The sequence below is a fragment of the Phoenix dactylifera genome, chromosome 12, assembly GCF_051530095.1.
Source record: "Phoenix dactylifera cultivar Ajwa chromosome 12, Ajwa_hap1_PhDact_Kaust_v1.1, whole genome shotgun sequence".
Classification (NCBI taxonomy): Eukaryota; Viridiplantae; Streptophyta; class Magnoliopsida; order Arecales; family Arecaceae; genus Phoenix; species Phoenix dactylifera.
This window is the reverse complement of record NC_143201.1, coordinates 18,247,973-18,267,234: the sequence shown is the minus strand read 5'-3', so window position 1 is coordinate 18,267,234 and position 19,262 is coordinate 18,247,973. Positions and strand designations below refer to the sequence as shown.

General features: G+C 41.8%; 1 protein-coding gene and 1 long non-coding RNA gene across 2 annotated transcripts; one reads left to right on the top strand and one right to left on the bottom strand.

The window, feature by feature from the left end:
- Nucleotides 1–1,861: 1,861 nt before the first annotated feature.
- On the top strand, nucleotides 1,862–13,767 carry LOC103705731 (type II inositol polyphosphate 5-phosphatase 15-like). Its single transcript, XM_088708746.1, has 11 exons — nucleotides 1,862–3,175; nucleotides 3,674–3,926; nucleotides 4,097–4,913; nucleotides 6,373–6,497; nucleotides 6,670–6,754; nucleotides 8,977–9,142; nucleotides 9,277–9,314; nucleotides 9,400–9,667; nucleotides 9,834–9,957; nucleotides 10,038–10,398; nucleotides 12,960–13,767. Exons 1-11 carry the CDS (start codon nucleotides 2,155–2,157, stop codon nucleotides 13,311–13,313), a joined length of 3,612 nt encoding a protein of 1,203 aa, XP_088564872.1. The 5' UTR covers nucleotides 1,862–2,154; the 3' UTR covers nucleotides 13,314–13,767.
- A 3,843-nt stretch (nucleotides 13,768–17,610) lies between these two features.
- On the bottom strand, nucleotides 17,611–19,262 carry LOC149751558 (uncharacterized). The gene is made up of 3 exons (XR_016398141.1): nucleotides 18,454–19,262; nucleotides 18,182–18,369; nucleotides 17,611–18,093 (listed from the first exon to the last, which is right to left on the bottom strand). It is a non-coding gene; the product is annotated as an uncharacterized LOC149751558 (long non-coding RNA).

Below are 19,262 nucleotides of genomic sequence, written 5' to 3'. Positions count from 1 at the left end.
GCCGGGAAGGCCTTGCAGAGGAGAGGATCTGATGCTCCGTGGAGGAGCATAAGGGTCCTGAAACTCTCGACGTGATCCCGCGGGTCCGCCGCCCCGTCATAGGGCTCGATCGCCGGCATTTTAAACCCCGGCGGATTCGGGGTCCGCAGGATCCTCGAGGCAAGCGCCGGCTGGGAGGAGATCTCCAAGTCGGCGAAGGGATCTTTGGAGTGGCCCTTCAGGACTTGGAGTTGTCGGTGGAGATCGTCCACCCGCCGGTCCAGGGAGCGCGACCGATGGGTGGGAGACAAGGAGCACCGAGAGGGGGACCGACTGGAGCGCGGGTTCCTTGAGGACTGGGGGGTCTGGGAACGTGCCCGGGCCCGCCTCTCGTACCCCGCGCAGCTCCGATGGGAAGGTCCCGGCAGAATGGACCGTGCTCGAGAATCTTCCTCGCGCCGGCGCTCCTCCCCATGGGAGAGGAAGGAGCGCGGGTTGAGGAGGACAGGTGAGCGCTCAGGGAGCAGCGGCTCCTGGGCCCGCTGCGGTGCCCGAGACATCACACCCTGCAGGTTCTGCACTGCCTCCGCGAGGGTGCGAACCTGCTGGGCTAACTGGTCGAACTGAGCGGCTTCGACCATCTGAATGGGGGGTGGAACGGTGGAGTGTTGCTGAGAATGTGTTGGAGACGCAGCGGCCTCCCGGCCGGAGGCGCGAGAGGCCCCGCGACCGGAGGCATTGGAAGCTCCACGACCACCTCGCCGTGCCATTACGATCGCTCTGAGATTCGGGCCCTTCCTCTAGCGCCAACTGTTGCTGGTGGTCCAAACCGAGAACGATTGGCACAGCGGTGTGAACGGGGTTCCGTTTGGGTTGCCTTGGTTGGTGTTGATTGCGCTCCACTTTCCACCGGGAAACCTGCAAGCAAGCCTCGCACCACCACTGGGGTAGTGGGGGCCCTCCGACGATCAAGTCAGAGGAGATTGGAGGAGAAGGAGAGATAATAGTAGCAAGTAAGAGAATGCACTGGAAGTTCTTGCTTACCTCCCCCCTTCTCCCCCCAGCCGCATATATACCAGGCTGGGGGGTCCTTCTGGGGGGTTGGTCATCGTGTGGCACGATGGAGTTGCCACTGACATGGCCGTTACAGGGCGTCGTGGGGTAGCGCTGGGTACGGCCATGACAGGGCGTAGTGGAGCTCCGCTTTGTACGGCTGTTACAGGAGATCGTGGAGCAGCGCCGGATACGACCGTTGCAGGGAGTAGTGGAGCAGAGGGTCGCGGCGTGCTTCAGGGGAACAGCCTGTCGTTGTCGAGAGATTGCCGACTCGGGGTCGGACTGCTGGATCAAGGGGCAGCCGACTCGGGGTCGGGCTGCGAAGCCGAAGATATCCGACTCGGGGTCGGACTGCTGGATCAAGGGGTAGCCGACTCGGGGTCGGGCTGCGAAGCCGAAGATATCCGACTCGGGGTCGGGTTACTGGATCAAGGGGCAGCTGTAGTCTTCTTGGGCGCGCGTGCCGGTCACGTGGGGCATGGTGGCTGAGTTCCCCCATAACAATAGGCATTGATGATAACTAATAAATTCAACATGCCTTGGCCATAATAGCCTATGCTCAGCAGTGGTGGTGAGAGAATGTTACCTGTTTTTGTTTTTTTTAAAAAATCAAAACTATATTTTCTGATTTCTATTTTTAAAAATCAATTATTAATTTAAAATTTTGAAAAAGAATTAATAGCCATCTGTGCTGTACCAGTTTCTGGTTTTTTTTCAAAAAAAAAAAAAAAACTAAAAACCGGAAAGTAACGAACAAGCAGAGACGGCACCGGGAAAGCGTCCGAAGGCCACATAAAAATGGCCACCCTCCCACCTGGCTCTCGCCGATCCACTCCCCCGTGAAAGTCGCCCTCATCCTCGGCGTCACCCTCCGCTCCTCTTTTCCCCGTTTCTCTTCGTGGCTCTCCACTTCCCTCTCCTCCCTTCTATCCCCACCTCCCTCTCCCTCCGTTCGCTTTCGCTGACGCCTTCCTCCTCCCGTGGATCCCCTCTGCCCCCTCCCAAATTCCAAACCCAAAACATTTAGCAAAAGAAAAGAAGAAATCGTCAACAATCAAATACACCAAGAATTCAAGAACAACAAGAAAACGGGAAGAAAGAATAAAAGAAGAAGAAGAGATGGAAGAGCGAGGGGTGGAAGACGAGGACGCTGCCGACGCCGTGACGAAGATGGCGACGACGGGCCACCCGCTGCAGCGAAAAGGCATTAGCTACAGTCAGCCCCTCGGCAAGGACGCCGCCATCGTCTCCTCCGCCCGCCGCAACGTACTCCTCCCTCTCTGCAACCACAGCCTCGAAGACCACCACGCCTCCAACCCCTTCCTCGACTCCGCGCCCGACGCCCCCCGCTCCCTCTCCTACCCCCACTACCACCTCCACTCCTCCCCGCTCCCCTCCTTACCCCACCACCACCACTCCAACTCCGTCGACGACGTTCGCTTCGCCCCTCACCACTCCCACCACCCCCCTCTCCCACCCTCCCACCACCACCACCACCACCACCACGACGGCCTCGTCACCGGCGGCGGCTCCTTTAGCAACCCCTTCGGCTCCGGCGGCGGCAGTTCCCTCTCCGGCAGCGACGGCTCCCTCACCCTCGAGCGCGCCATGTCCGAGTACGGCGGCGCCCCCGGCACCTTGCCGGAATTCATGGGCGGCGGCGGAGGCAACGGCATCTTCCGCGTCCCCCTCCGTGCCCCCATGCACCCGGGCCGCCCCCCCGCCATCGAGCTCCGCCCCCACCCCCTCCGGGAGACCCAGGCCGGCTCCTTCCTCCGCACCATTGCCTGCGGCTGCGGCCAGCTCTGGGCCGGCGCCGAGTCCGGCATCCGGGTGTGGAGTCTGGACAACGTGTTCGACGGGTGGGGTGCGGCGGGGCCCCCAAGGAGGGGGGACGAGGAGAGCGCGCCGTTCCGGGAGTCCTGCCACACGTCTCCCACCATGTGTTTGGCGGTGGATACCGCAACCGGGTTGATTTGGAGCGGGCACAAGGATGGGAAGATTCGGTCGTGGAGGATGGAGCAGCCCACGGTCCAAACTTCTCCGCAGGATGAAGGGAATGCTGCTCAGTTTAGAGAAGGGCTTTCGTGGCAGGCGCACATCAGGTCTCCTGTGCTCTCCATGGTCATCACTTCGTATGGTAATCATTCTATGAATCAACATTCGAAAAGCATTGCTTTTCCTCCTCTATCAAGCATTCTATTTTTTTTTTCTCTTAACATAAATATAAGTGAAAGTGAGGTAGGAAACAAATGGCAACTTATGATGTTTCCGGATGTTCAGGAGTGTTACTTTAAGGTTATGGTCATTGGTGAAGTATGACAACATGACCATTCCTTATGCATTCTTTGGAGTGAAATTAGCATTTTTATCTACTTCTCAACCCATCATTGTTAAAACAGTACTGGAATTTTGGTTCACATCTGGTTTATTAGATTTAGTAAGTTTCCCATATGTATGATTTTCCCATATTTCTGCATCTTTTGTTAGCTGAATTCTGTTTTTTCAAAAAAAAAGGATAAAAAGAGAGAATCTTCTCTGTCGGTCTCATTCAAAACTTGCAGCTTTAATATTTTGATTGTGATGCAAGTCGTTCTGATGCATATCATGCTGTTGTTTGTAATTTGTGTATGTCCAGGTGAAATATGGTCAGGTTCTGAAGGTGGGGTTATAAAGGCCTGGCCTTGGGATGCCATTGAAAAATCCCTCTCTCTGCCAATGGAAGAAAGACATATGGCTGCTTTATTAGTTGAGAGGGCATATATTGACCTAAGGAGCCAGGTCACTGTGGGTGGTGTGTGCAACTTGCCTGCTCTAGATGTGAGATATATGTTATCTGATAATTCGAAGTCCAAAGTATGGACTGCTGCTAGCTTATCGTTCGCACTCTGGTATGTCTTTCACGAGTTTTCTTTTAGTTTTTGATTGTTAAAAAATGCAGATTTTTTGCGTATCTCTTTTTATGTGGGTCAATATCTCTATTAACTCACAATTTTAGGTAAATTGTTTTGTTTCTTCATCATGTCATAATCTTCTTAATTAGATCTGTACAATGCCACAGGGATGCTCGGACAAGGGATCTTTTGAAAGTGTTTGGCATAGATGGCCAGGTCGAGACTCGGGTGGAGAAAATTGAGGCACAATCAGTACAGGATTCATATGGAGAGGATGAGATGAAAATAAAATTCGTTTCCACATCGAAGAAGGAAAAATCAGGCTCTGTTAGCTTTTTGCAGCGTTCTCGGAATGCCCTGATGGGAGCAGCTGATGCTGTTCGCAGAGCTGCAGTCAAGGGAACATTTGGGGAAGACAATAGGAGAACAAAAGCGTTGACATTAGCAATGGATGGAATGATCTGGAGTGGATGCACAAATGGCTTGCTTATTCAGTGGGATGGAAACGGGAATCGGTTACAAGAGGTTCAGCATAATTCTTCTTCTGTTCAGTGCATTTGTGCATTTGGAACACGGTTGTGGGTGGGCTATGTGAGCGGCATTGTTCAGGTTTTGGATCTTGAGGGAAATTTGCTTGGATCATGGGTTGCACATAGCAGTCCAGTTATAAATATGGCTGTTGGGAGTTCGTATATCTTCACGCTTGCTCATCATGGTGGGATTCGTGGATGGAACCTGACATCTCCTGGACCTCTAGATGATATCTTGCGAATGGAGTTGGCCAATAAGGAGTTATCCTATACAAGATATGAAAATCTTAAAATTTTGGCTGGAACTTGGAATGTTGGACAGGAAAGGGCATCTCATGATTCGCTCATATCATGGTTGGGTAGTGCAGCATCAGAGGTTGGATTAGTTGTTGTTGGGTTGCAAGAGGTGGAAATGGGTGCTGGATTTCTTGCAATGGCTGCTGCCAAAGAAACTGTAAGATTTTTTAGCATCATTTTTTTATCACAACTTTTGTCTATTTTCCGATTGCGACCAAACATGAGAAGATGACTTCTATCATAAGTAGCAAAATATAGACATATATAACAAGTCTTATTCCATCCTGGGTTTTTTTTATACTATATTTTTTGAGTAGTTTCTTCCTGATTGAAGCCTTCTTTCCAGATTGCTTTCACCAGGCCTTCGAAATTAGGATCAACCTGCAAATATGTCGTGGATTGAGAATGTTCATGACAAACTTTCATTCTTTGTTTTATTTAATAAAAGCCTTCCTGTTTAATTTTTTTTAAAGTAGATCTTTCTGTTATATTGCAGCTATTAAACTTGTTTTTTTTCTATATAAAATAAGCACAATGTGCATAAGCTAGAATCTTGTTGGAGTTCTTTCATCCATATACTTCAATGCGATGTTAAGCATGGAAACCTTGAGATATTCTGCAAGATTTTTTCCTAACACAATTTCAAGTAGTACACTTGAATGCTCCAAGAAAATTGCTTCTTAAATAATCATAAAATTCTTGTGATTAATTTATTCCATATGCCTAAGTCATGTATAAATTTCTTTGCATTCAAAAGTAGATTACTCTGTCAGTGTTGCTACTGATAAACATGGTTCTTTTCTTATCATTAATAGAAAGCATCATGGTGTGTAAGCTAAAATATCACTTGAATCCATTTAAACAAAATAAACTAATCAAGGGAAGTGTATAACTTGGGAAAAATATGGACATATATTCTTCATTATTTTGTTGTGCATCATTCTTCCAACATAAAAATGTTTTCTCCTTGTGTAATTTATTTATTTTTAAAACATCTATTTTTTAATTAGTGAGAAACAGATATTATCTTAATGTATTGTATGCTCTATATAAAAGAAAGTAACTAAGTGAACATAGATAACTTGTTAAGAATTATAGACATATATTTATCACTCTTCTTTTCTTCTTCCGCCTACTGATAGGAAAAGGATCTACTGCAGTAATCATGCTATAAAGTTTTGTTACGTCAAGTCTATCATTTATCTACGAAATATGAAAACAACTCTAACTTTTATACCTTGTTCCGACTATATGGGGTTTGTTTAACGGATCCTTTTGCCTAAAGTCTTATGCGGAGCTATACATATGTGTGTGTATGCATATTTTGTATATATATGTATGTTATACATATAGACACACTTATTAGTTTAGGTCTCTCTCTAATCTCTTCTTGAATTTAGAAAATATATGGTGATTATTTGGATTATATTAATGACATGATAAGTGTGGACTCTTTCATTTTGATGTTATGTTCAAAGGTTTATTGTTAAGTTTACATCATTGGTGAATATGATTTCACATGCCAACATGGTGTTTTAGCAGTCCTTATAACATTGATATTTCATTTGGAGAATGTTCTTTATTGTTTGCACTTATGACTTTTTAACTGATCTTAGGTAGGACTTGAGGGAAGTGCTAATGGGCAATGGTGGTTGGATACTATAGGCAAAACCTTAGATGAGGGAACATCTTTTCAACGTGTTGGTTCTAGGCAGTTGGCCGGACTGCTTATTGCTGCATGGTATAAATATCTTATGAAGGAATCATCATATAGATTATTATTTTTAATTTTGGTTTTATAGTTTTTGTTTTTGTTTTAAACATTGCAAATGTATCCCTTAGACATTAGTCTGCTGATGATTTTATCTTGGTCAATCTGCTATATACAACTTATTAAATTATAATTTTCTCAGGGCTAGGAAGAATCTTAGGCCAAATATTGGTGATGTTGATGCTGCAGCGGTACCATGTGGCTTTGGGCGTGCGATTGGCAACAAGGTATTTGTTTATTTGAAGACTTTTGGCTTTTGCATTTTAAAGTTATTTCTTGCTTTAGTTTTCTCTGGAATGTAGCAAAGCTGTATTTATTGGCACTGTCGTGGAGCAATGCTGTCTGAATTGCTTGTTAGTACCAGGATTGCAACTCTTGAACAACAAAAAGCATATGAGAGAATAGTAATAAGAGGAGCTGATATTTTACCAACTAAATACCGCTGCCTTTTGATTCTTGGACATCTTTGTGCAGTCATTCTAATTATCCTCATGACTTCTTTGGTATCATGAAAACTTGTCTTCTCTGCCTTCAATTGGATCCTTATATAAAATCAGTAATGGAGATTTCTGCTTGAGCAATGGCACCTGCGGGATTTGTTCATCTTGATTAGCAGTCGTATCACTATCTTAACAAGAACCCAGGTTCCTAGATAGATTCTTAGTACAAAAGCTCTTCTAATGCAAGTTGAGGATATTAATAAAAACAAATATGATTGTCCTTATTTGTGAACAATTGTCTTCTAAATTGGGGACAAAATAATTTATACATATATTATGACAAACAAATGGTGGAAAATTTTACCATTTTCTTAAGTTTTCTTGGAACTGACACTGAAATGCTTCTAAATCTAATCAAAATAGCAAAATCCAAGTTTCCTTTTGATAATGCTTCCTGGAAGCTTGATCTATTAGCCCAAAAAATGTTTTTTCTCTCCATCTAATAAGAAAAAGAAAAACTGAGAACCTTTAGATGATTTAATGGAAAAAGAATTTCATTTTCGAATGCTTATGACCTATGGCTGAAATTGATCCCCATTTGTTGAAATGTTTTAACTTTGTGCTGGAAATTTAAATCTAAGATAAAGTTGTCCTGTACTTAACAGGAAAGGTTTACATGTTAAAGTGAAAATGAGGGAATGTGTGAGGATGAATCTCACTGAAAAATTCAAAATTCATCACATTTTCTTTTCAGTCTGTTTAAAGCCATGAAATTTATGGGTTCTTTCTCCATGTATAGATTTTTAGAATACTTAAAATTGCAAAAATAGGATGGTAGCAAAAGGAAGGAGGAATTCTTTTTTCCCATTATAGATGACTTATGCTTCTTATGGTTCCATCATAGAATTGATGATACTAGCTGTTCTAAAGCTCTTCAATGTATCAATAGACATTGTTATTTTAATGGTTAAAGCTCTTCAATAAACAAATTTATTGGTATTATTTGTCTAGTATTGTAGAAACCATTGTATCATGGAAGCAATAATATCAAAGAAACTCTATAGCAGAGAAAATACTTTGCATTCTTTCTATTCATGCCAATTTTTTTCAATTACTGCCTGGATGCTAGGATTGGTTCATATCTCAAGTATCCATGTTGCATATACATTCTATATTGAGCAAGACTTGCATCTGATTCTTTCTTTATTATCAGTCAGATAGTTTGGAGCAACTGATCTGCAGATGGCTAGTCAACTTTGACTGGTAATTCTGCTAGTTATGAATGTCTATTAGATTTCTCATTCATTAAACTTTGTGTTTGGAAAAGAGAGTAGAAATTACAATGGATATAGTAGAGAATCTTAAGTTGCATAGTGATCTATTGATAAAGAAAACTGGGGTACACCCGTGGTGGCAACCCACTTCTTTTTGGAGGGTATTCCGAGTTCAAAACTCAGGAGGTGTTTTCCCTTGTTTTTGTCTTTGGTAACTTTCACATCATTTCTCTGAGATGATTGGTGGTGCCCCAGCCATTATTCTCAAAGGAGAAAAACAAAGAAAAACGAACACATTGTTAAATTTATTTTCTTCTATTCCATTTTCTATATTATGAGTCATTGTGATTAGGTTGAAAGCACTTTTCAAATTATATATCTTACTCTCTCTATGTTTCATGTGTGGCTAATATATTGAGACAGTGAGGATTATAGTTTTAAATTTGCCGAAAATATCACTATATCAAAGCTATATAATAACATTTTGTTACTTTTACATATTATTATCCATGAATTTATTGCTCTGCAGCCAGCATTATTTTTCTGTTCATTTGTTATGCTCAACTTTCAATTGGTTTTAGATTTTTGGCTTATTCTATATGCGAAAATGAGTTCAGCTCTTCTTTACTTGGTGCCTTTTCTTCTTAACAAGACTGCAGATAACTATTTTCCAGCTAGACTTATTGTAGTCCATTTATTGATAAACTTGACACATAGGCTAACAATTGTCTGCAGGGTGCTGTAGGTTTGAGGATGAGAGTCTATGATCGTATAATATGCTTCGTGAACTGTCATTTTGCTGCACATTTGGAAGCTGTCAGCCGGCGGAATGCTGACTTTAATCATGTTTATCAAACAATGGCATTCAGCCGGCCATCTGTTGGACCTCATGGAGCTGCAGGTTTGGTACTGAACTCGTCTGCAGGCTCATATCATACATGATTGATTTACATATAAAACATGTCTATTCATGCACTCAGACACAAACTTTGCAGCTTTACGGTAATATACTCATGTTTGTTGCATGTGGTGCAGCTGGTGCTACGTCTGTTCAATTGCATCGTGGAGTAATTGTATGTACTAGATCTTGTAGTTTTTGTATGATTCTTTAAATAAAGATTCTCTTAAGCTTGTATGACAATAGCTAGGTAATGACAGGCCACAGGATCTCAATCTGATAATGGAAAACCTGAGTTATCAGAAGCAGACATGGTTGTATTTCTTGGTGATTTCAATTATCGCCTTTTTGGTATCAGTTATGATGAAGCAAGGGACATGGTTTCACAAAGATGTTTTGACTGGCTTAGAGATAAGGATCAGCTTAGAGCAGAAATGAAAGCAGGCAAAGTTTTTCAAGGAATGCGTGAAGGGAAAATCAAGTTTCCTCCCACATACAAGTTTGAAAGGCACCAAGCAGGTCTTTCAGGTAAGTCTATTCATAATATATTCTTCATAAATTAAGGTCTGTTCACTGATATAAAGAAGGTACATGGGCCTAAATAAGCTCATCGATGCTATATAAGTTATGAATTCTTTCGAGACACATATACAACAGGCATTGACATTTAAGTTACATATCAATTGCATTGAAGGATATGATTCCAGTGAGAAGAAGCGAATTCCTGCTTGGTGTGACAGAATACTATATCGTGATAGCCGTTCTATTTCAGTTGCTGAATGCTCATTAGAGTGTCCTATAGTTTCTTCAATTACAATGTAAGTTTATATTTTCTAGCAATAGTTTTAACATAAAATGTACACAGATTGTCAATTCTTATGGCATCTTCATTTATCAGGTACGAAGCTTGCATGGATGTAACAGACAGTGATCACAAACCTGTCAGGTGCATATTCAGTGTTGAAATTGCTCATGTAGATGAATTGATAAGGAGACAAGAATATGGTGAAATAATTGCATCAAATGAGAAAATAAGGTCTTTACTTGAAGAATTTTCTGAAGTTCCAGAAACTATTGTTAGCACAAACAATATAATCCTGCAAAACCATGATACTTCCATCCTTCGAATCACTAACAAATGTGAGAAAAACAAAGCTATCTTTGAAATCATTTGTGAAGGCCAGTCCACCAAAAAGGATGATGGAAATTCATCGAAACTTTCTGCAAGAGCTTTCTTTGGCTTTCCACTATGGCTTGAGGTATGCTTTTCTGATTCATAAAATTAAAATAACTCAATTCCATATCATGCTTTATGAATATTTATTTTTGCTCTAATTCATTGTTTGGCCTCAAATACTCACAATCCATTAGTAGGATACTCCTTTTGCACCATCACAGAGTGGCACCACCATATATTCTACTAGCAGGTTGAAAAAAAATCAAAATGTTAGCTAGTGGAGGAAATTGGACCTTATGTATAAATGATCATAGGGGGTCCTGCATCACCAATTCAATAATATAGGCCATAGTGATGAGAGTTAAGAAAAATGATTGGTGGTTGAAAAAGTGGTTGCTAGGATGTTCTAGGCTGCTTTCTGGGCCTTAGTTGGCCTCCATAAACTATACATACAACCAAGATTTTCTAAACCGGCACCGGAGGTCATATCGGCCGGCGATCGGTTCGGCATGGCATGGAACTGTATTGTGCCATTCTTGGGCGTATCGAAACAGGAAGTGCTGGAGAGGAAGAGGGAGAGGGAGAATGAGAGAAATGAAGAGAGAAAGAGGAAGGGAGAGGGAGAGGAAGGGAGGGAGAGAGAGGGAGAGGAAGGGGGGGAGAGAGAGGGGGGAGAGAGCGAGAGGCCGAGAGAGGGAGAGAGAGGGAGAAGCTATTGTCATCATTAGGAAGGAGAGAGTGAGTGAGAGAGAGAGACTTACCTGGGAGGCCTCGTAGGCGGTGGCGGCGGTGGCGAGCCAGTAAAGGATGGATGTCATTAGGGTTTTGAGGGAGGGAGAGAGGCGAATCCGCAAATCAAATGCTAGGTTGTTGGGGCAAGGATGACTTATTAGCAAACTGAATTGCTATATCGAACTGTGTCGATAGCTGATCGGTCCAGTTCGGTATGCCCTGTACTAGCCAGTTCGGTATAGAATCTTTAGGCACATATCTAATGGAATGTACATGAGAAGTCAGATTTTGCATCTCATGAGTATAAAAAGCCTCTGCCCTTGTCATGCACATAAACATCACAGTATTTTCTTCATAGTTGTACCTGTTTGGAATTGGCCCCTTAATCATTTTGATATTTAGATGCCTTTCAGTTTCATAAAAAGCCTCTTCCCTTGTGATGAATATAAAAAGCCCCTTAATCAACTATTCCAAGCCTTCAGCATCATCCTAGTAGTTCTTGAAATTCCACTCATGCCATCTATGAGCTTAAACAAGTTCCTCAATCTTGGTTAATTGCTTTTATTGTGTGGTCCTTGTTGCTGGATCCATTCAGGACTACCCTGACCATGCTCACTACATCTAACCTAATTCTTTGGCATTGCAATGCAGTTTACTTGACTGGCATTTATTGCTAGTAATGATGCTTCCATCATTACTTGTCTAGGGCAGCATCACTAGTGTCAATTTGAGATGGAGGACCTCTAGAGCTTTTGCTATTTTTAAGTCTTGATGTTTCCTTCTCTCTTCTATGGTGCTTGTAGCAAAACAAGTATAGTCATAGGGAAATAGTTGCATGCACTTCACTGACAATTTTGTTTATTATGCTCTGGTAGGGAAATAGCAAAAATGCTGTATGAGTACAATATGTGTAGATACTGTGCTGACAGTACCATTACCAGGAAGGTTCCAATTTACTAACCACTACCACTACAACAAACTTAGTTATAACATGTGATGCACTGATAACAGACAATTCCTGCTCTGTTGTTGAAGTCACCCTTGGATGTACTACAACAGAGTTTACAATTATACTAAATATTCAGACTTCATTATAAATTGGACCACTTTAAATTTCTGATTCTTTCCCTCTCCAATACTAATAGCTTAGGTACTGCTTCTATCGTTAGCTGTTTACACATCATGATGCATTTTTGGTGCTTATTGTCATTGATTATTATTGGCAGATAGACATTTTGTATAGGCTATTCTTAACCTTACCAATGTTCTTAAAAATTTATATATATTGCCAAGCTGGAAACATCATCGAGTTATATGGAGATTTGGGAAGTCTGAAAGTTTTTGATTGCTCATAAAACGTTTCTGCTATGACAGCTGCAAGAAGACCCTGTTGTGAGACCAGGTTGAAATCAGTTTCATGTTTAATAAAATTTTAAATGCCACCGGCACTGCACAATTGAGATCTTGCCTAAACTGACCTTTCTTATTTTGCCTTTAAAGTGCATTTCTACCTGTATAGTTGTGTTCAATACGTAAATCGGAGGGGACATTTCATAATGTTGCTTTAGTGATAATGAACAGTAATCTAAATTGTAATAGATGTATAGCATGATGAGAATATATGGCACTTGGTTTTTACAGATTGACAGAACGCAGAATATGTTTTCTACTTGTACTGTCTTGTGGACCAAATGATTCATATGTCGTAACTATCACTCACTCACCTATCTAAATTTAAGCTATAGCTATTGGTCAGTTTGGTTTCTTGAATGCTTCTGCGAGAAAGGCGATAATACGCTCTGCATATAGTTTACTTCTTTCTGCATGTTGGCATTGCCCCTTCTTATTTCTCAATTGCTACTTTTTGGTTTTCAGCATTGTCAGTTCTTTATCATTACTCGGTTTATGTAGGTCCAGCTGGCAGTTGGCGTAATCAAGCCTGGACAAACAGTAGAGGTTGCTGTGCATCATGAGGATTTCTATACTCAAGAAGAATTTGTTGATGGAATCCCGCAGAATTGGTGGTGTGAAGATACCAGGAACAAAGAGGTGGTATTATTGGTAAACATAATGGGCAGTGGCTCAACTGAAAGCAGAAGCCACCGGATCCATGTATGTCACTTCTTCTCATCCAAGACCACATGCAATGATACAAAAAGCCATTCTAGAAGAAACCAATCAAACCATCTACACAGGGCTGATTTTGCCCATTTCGGAGGCTCCTCAGATGTGGTTCATGACTTGCGCCACATGCATTGTCCTTGAGCATAATGTAAAAGGTGAGGTAGAATTTCTTTTCTGTCTAAAACTGGAGATTGGAGGGGGAAGAACAGTAACACGGTCCAAGATTTTTCTTCTTACCAAATCACATAAGAACTTCTTGCTAGAACCATTTTTTGTACATACCTATCACTTTCCTATTTCCAATTTACATTGCTCAGAAAAGAAATCCAGATTTTCAAATTATTCAGCCAATTACATGGTCTTGCCATGGAATTGTTCTTTAGATAGTTCCTAGAAAATGTTTTTAGAGCCAAACAGGGTCACTGTGGTGTGCTTATTAGTTATTAGAGTGTACAATGAACTTGAGTGAAACAGGGTGTAATTTTGTATAGTCCCTTACCATGCTAAGCCACTGACAATGTGCCATTGTTGTATTGGCCAAAAATTGTAAGAATGTTCTTTTTGGAAATATATAAATAATATTGCTGCTTCATTATATGAGTGAGTCGCTTGGTGAAATTTGAGTGTGCTAGTTACCATGTGCATTGTTTTCTGCTTTCTTCTCTTCTTCTTCTTCTTTCTATAGAATTTCTGCTTTCTTCTTTAGAGCAGGTATAATTCATAATGATCATGCTAACCCCTTCAAAAAGGGATAATTCATAATGATTTCTGACATCGAAACTAATCAGGTTTTAAATGCCTTGCATCAAGGCAATTGCCATGTGTTATACTTGTGCTTGCTTTCAAAGCTTTTGAATTCTTTGAATTTTGTTACTTCCTCCCCTGTTTTAACCACAGCACCGGTGAACTGGTTGGACTAGATTTCTGATTCAATCAGTTGGACCAGTTGGTTGTTGAGAATTGAAAGATGAGAAGAAGCACGACTGCATCGGAAACATTTGTCTTGATGAACTCCTCTCTAATTCTCCTAATTCAGAACCTTTTAATTCGCTGAAGGTTTGATAGTAGCAGTTGCTTGCTCAGGGAGTTTCAACCAACAACTGTTTAGGTATGCTAGAAGCTTTCAGCTGCTCCACACCTCTTCACACAGGATCTTTCATTAGCTCAATTTTTTTCCATATCACTAACTAATGAATTTTTTGACCTATAAACTAGAAAAGCCCTCCCATTTTACAAAACTCCCGGACGCATGAGGCCATGCGAGGGGAAGAAACAACTTAAGCTTCTCTCAAATTTGCAAAACTTGATGGCCAGATGAGGTCATTGTTATAAATAGAAGAATAATTAATATATATAAGCTAAACTAAACGTAAGAAAAGAACAAGCTTATGTTCTGTGTTGGTCCTGCAATTGGTACAAACCCCTTCACGTAGCCCTTGAACTAGAAGCCAACGGCCATGGCTAACCTTCTTAAGAGAATTCGGCTCGGTCACTGAGCCACCACCTCCAAGTTGGTATGATTCTTTTCTTCTTCCCCACCTCCCATCATGAAATGGTTCTCAAAGAAATCACGGCCACCCTCAGGTGGGAACTGGAAAGAAGAAAATGTTCCTGCATGCTGGATTGATCTGAGTAATGAAACAAATCCTTCATAGCTACCTGTCTGACATCTGAAGCCTAGCGGCAGGGAAGGGTGCTGCAAGAAACCATTGATAGCAGCTCCATGCAATTGATGAAGCTCCATTTGCACATTAGTGAATACTCCATGAAATAATGAACAATAGCTAAATCCCCTGCGCCAACGGTCCACTGCAATTGTCCAGGCCTTGGCCTACACCATTGAAGCTTTGCATATTCTTGAATTCCTAGAGGAGTTGGATTGTCTTCCTGACATTCTCCTGAATTCATGTGTAACGAACTAGGCAGAGATATGTGAGCACTGGAAAAGCCCTAGTTCACTACTCCGCCATCAACCAAGTAACTTGAACAATGTTGTAATGCCTTCATGGATTGGTTTAATTCACTGTGGATGCATGTCACAAGAAAAGACTGACTGTAGAGAGCTTGACCAAAGGCTTGCTGGGAATATTCTGGTGGAAGGCCATGAATGCTAAGGATATCTGTTGCTCTATACTGTTCGACATATATTTTTTTTTAATTTGTATTTTATTGAATGCACACGCACTTGTTTGGATAATATCACCTCTTACCACTTGAGCAAAAAGACGGAGAAATGAGCCGAGTATTAGGCTTTGATATATCACATTCAAGGAGCCGAGCTTTTCAACCAAAAACATCGAGCTTCACTTTCATTTCCTAATCGAGCTGAGCTTGAATGAGCTCTAACCAAGCCATGTCTCGGCTATTTACGAGCAGTTCGAATCATTTGCAATCCTAGTTGGGGATTCGATCTTGATTAGAGTCAGCCCTCGTAGGATAGGTTGGATATTCTTTCAAAAAAAAAAATGCTACCAAATCAAATTGTATGACCGGCTCTAAATTTTCAAGTAGAGCAATACAGTGGAAAGTATAAAATGGACAGACGTCTCCACTTGAGGTTGATTAATCCAGTTCCAAGAAGAAAGAAACTACATCGATCTTAACCATGAGTTAGTAGCTTGCATGCCGTTACTAGCTACATTACTTCTTGACGTTTGCATACTCATGGATACAATTATCCTTAATTACTTTAAAAAAGTCCTTTTAATCTGTTAAAAAAACTGTCCTCATCTCTAACAAAGCTTAAAAACCTGGAAAACCCCTTCGATTTAACTCCTCCGGCCTGCTTTTGTAAAGTTCTGCTTTAACACCGCATGAAACTTTAACTTTTGCACGGCTCAGTGCTGCCCTCCTTTTCGTTTTTGTCTTCTGTGTATGAGTCCATAGTTTAAAACCCCACCACCTATCGAGGGTATAATTTAGAACGTTGTTTCACCGAGAAAAGTGACTCGAATAGGAGAGGTGAGAGATTTTGCTCGCCATTAGATAAAGGTGGTCAATTGCATTTTGAGGTGGTCAATTCCTGCTGCTGATGTGGCAGTCTGTAAAAAGCTGATGTGGACCTTTGATCACTTAACACACGTATCACCCGTCTATTCATCGAGAGATTATAACGTACACTGCACCACGTGGCTGTGCATGCTAATAATTATAAACAATCGTTTCTACAATAACGTATCAAAATATGCTTAATTATGATTGGCAGCGTACACAACTATGTATGCATGCAGTGTAGAATATAATTTCTCGTATTTATTATCTGAGAATTACACTGAAATACAATTAACAATTCAAGCAACCAAGCAGAGATTGAGTCAGTCCTGGACGGTGGCACGAGGGGAGGTGCGGATTTTGTTATTCGAAACTCGTCTGTCAGGATTGTGGCTGCTGGGGGCAGTCAGTTATTTGACACTTCGGTTCCGAGTGCGGAACTGAGAGCTACTTGAGTGGGCCTTCACCATGCCCGGTGCATGTTACAGGCCAGGTCCATCATCCTGGAGGGTGATTCAGCCACCATTATCAGTTGGATCCGGGAGGGTCCAAGGAATAACGGTTGTGACCATCTATTGCTTCGAAATATTTGGGCTATAGTGAGGGTTGAAGGGGCCTTTCAGGCCAAGCATGTATACCGCGAAGCCAATGGAGCTGCGGATTGGGTGGCTGCTTATGTAGCCTGTCACTCTGACGGTACCCTGTGTGCTGGAGATGGGAAGTTACCCTTGGCACTCCGAGGTATCCTATTTTTTGACTTTATTGGGTATATCCATACCCGTCAGGTATGATCCACCTATCCTAACCAAAAAAAAAAAAAAAAAAAAATCAATGATAAAAGAAAAGATAAAAAGCCGCTTCAATTGCAATGGAGAGAATGGAAAGAGATTGACACAGATTGCTACTTTGAACTTTGCTTCTCTAGGCAGCATCATCGTGTCCCTATCTCCACTTTTGATGTTAGGTTAGACTTGCGAGATGCTAGCAACTCACGGTGGACTCATCATAGGAAAAAAAAAAGGATTAAAAAAAAAGATATGAGATAAATTATTATAAGGCTAGATATGGTTGCCTTTATTGATTGACGAACTCCAATTATTTGAAATCATAAAAGTAGTACTAGTTGACCGTCTAAAAAGAAGTAATTTCTTCCATTTCCTCTTTAAAATACACTAACTTACGTCGTCTCTAATTACGGCAGGAAAGATTGGAGGCACAAACAGCAAACATGAAAAGCAACCACAGAATTATATTGTGTCTTCCATAGCCCAAACCCACTTAGGCAATGCAGTTCAAGCCTAGACATCCAACCCACAAATTCCGCAGCACCTTCTTCTGCAACAAAAGAAAAAATAAAAGGAAACAAGAAAAAGAAAAAACTCAGAAATTCATAGAAGAGTTCCATAGAAAGTTCTAAAACCCAATGTGGATGCTATTATTTGTTCCCTGATCTGAATGCTTGCCACTTGGGCTGCTTGGGTTCCAATCCAATTAACACACAACCCTAGCATGATTAACCTAACATCTCAAACTTGACCCGAACTGACTTCGAAATTTCGAGCTCAAATGCCATTTGAGTCGAGTCAACTCAAGTTGGGTCATGTTGGTTCAAGAGGCATGCGAGTTTGGTTAAGCTTGCCGATCCATATTCTAAGATACATGGGTCAACTTTAGGTTAGAAGAACTTAAAGTTCGTGTTGCATGAAAATTAAACATTCTCAACCCAAGTCGGACCAAAAGTGACCATATTGGCCCAGCTCAACCTAGCTCACGTATCATCACATTTCATAAACAGCGCTTGCCTTCGTAGGTGCTTGATGCAAGAGCTCTGGGGGTATCTTGTACAAGTCCTCGACCGCCGGCTTTGGCTTCCTCCTATCTCCTTCTCATACTGCTTCATCCCTTCTCTTCCCCATCCTCCTTTCTTCCTCTGTAAACCAAACAACAACATTAACACCCATAGCAAGAATCATATTTCTCGAAAACCAACTCATGAGAGCCATGCATAGAATACCGGCCTTTCTTTGATGTTGTTGGTGCTGCGGTAGCACCACCTTGAAGAGATCCTCACCAACTCCTCCAAGGGGGTGAGCTTGGATCAAACCAGTCCCCACCCCGCCGACTCGAAGTACTCGGTGACGACCGGGACCTCGTCGTAGCAATTCCAGCTCCCAAACTCTGGCATCTTCCGTCCCTTCTTCGCATTCTGCAATCAAAAAATTTCACCACCATTACAAAGACAACTTATTTACACCAAGAAAAAAAAAAGCTCCAAAACTTCTTCACTTACCTCCATCAACTTGGCACCTACAAAATATGTAGTGAGACAATATAACAAGAAGGAATGTGGTGGTTCCAATAATTAAAGTGAGGCTGGAATGAGGAGGGTGGGAGGATGTGCCGTAAGAGACTAATGGGTCACGCCTGCTCGCGCTGATAAAGTGTGAGCTTTTCCACTGTTTTATATGGTGGCGTTCATCCTAAAGAGGAGCATTTCTGCTGCCCATGCCTGGAGACTGGAGAAAAGAGAAGAGATGGGCCATGCTCCATGCATGAGGACACAGTGCTCTAGGCTCACAAGGGATGCTAAGTTCACCTACGCGAGCACTGGGACGATGGCCTCCTTGGAATTTAAGCTCTCACAAGGCGCAAACTGTGACTAGGCCTAAGTCTTGAAAGGTCTCATGACATTTTTGATGTGTAGGGAGCTGTGGGGACTCTGAGATTCAACAGCTTCAGGTGTGTGGGTTTGTCAGTATGGATAGAAATTTGATGATTTTGCTGAACAACCGGCTCGGCCGTGCCATCCCCTTGGTTTGTTCTACTTTTGATGCATTGGCCTTGTTTATTCCATTTTGTAGCGGGGACCGTCAAATTGAGAGGGCCATGTCCAAGAACGCCATGAAGGCTTGCTTGATTAAATAATTCCTTTTCCGACCAAAATATGTTGATTCCATTCAGAATTGTGAAATTGCTTAAAACACTTGGAAAAACGAAAGACCAAAAAAAAAAATTATAAGAACAGAATAAAATGGAATAATGGCATCAGAAGATGTTTATAAATTCTCATACTTTTCTTGAATCTATACCATATTGACA

Excerpts from the sequence above, each read along its gene's own strand:
- LOC103705731 (XM_088708746.1), top strand. The coding sequence starts at position 2,155 with ATGGAAGAGCGAGGGGTGGAAGACGAGGACGCTGCCGACGCCGTGACG. Across the intron at positions 3,176-3,673 it reads CATGGTCATCACTTCGTATG|GTGAAATATGGTCAGGTTCT; the intron begins GTAATCATTCTA and ends GTGTATGTCCAG. Across the intron at positions 3,927-4,096 it reads AGCTTATCGTTCGCACTCTG|GGATGCTCGGACAAGGGATC; the intron begins GTATGTCTTTCA and ends ACAATGCCACAG.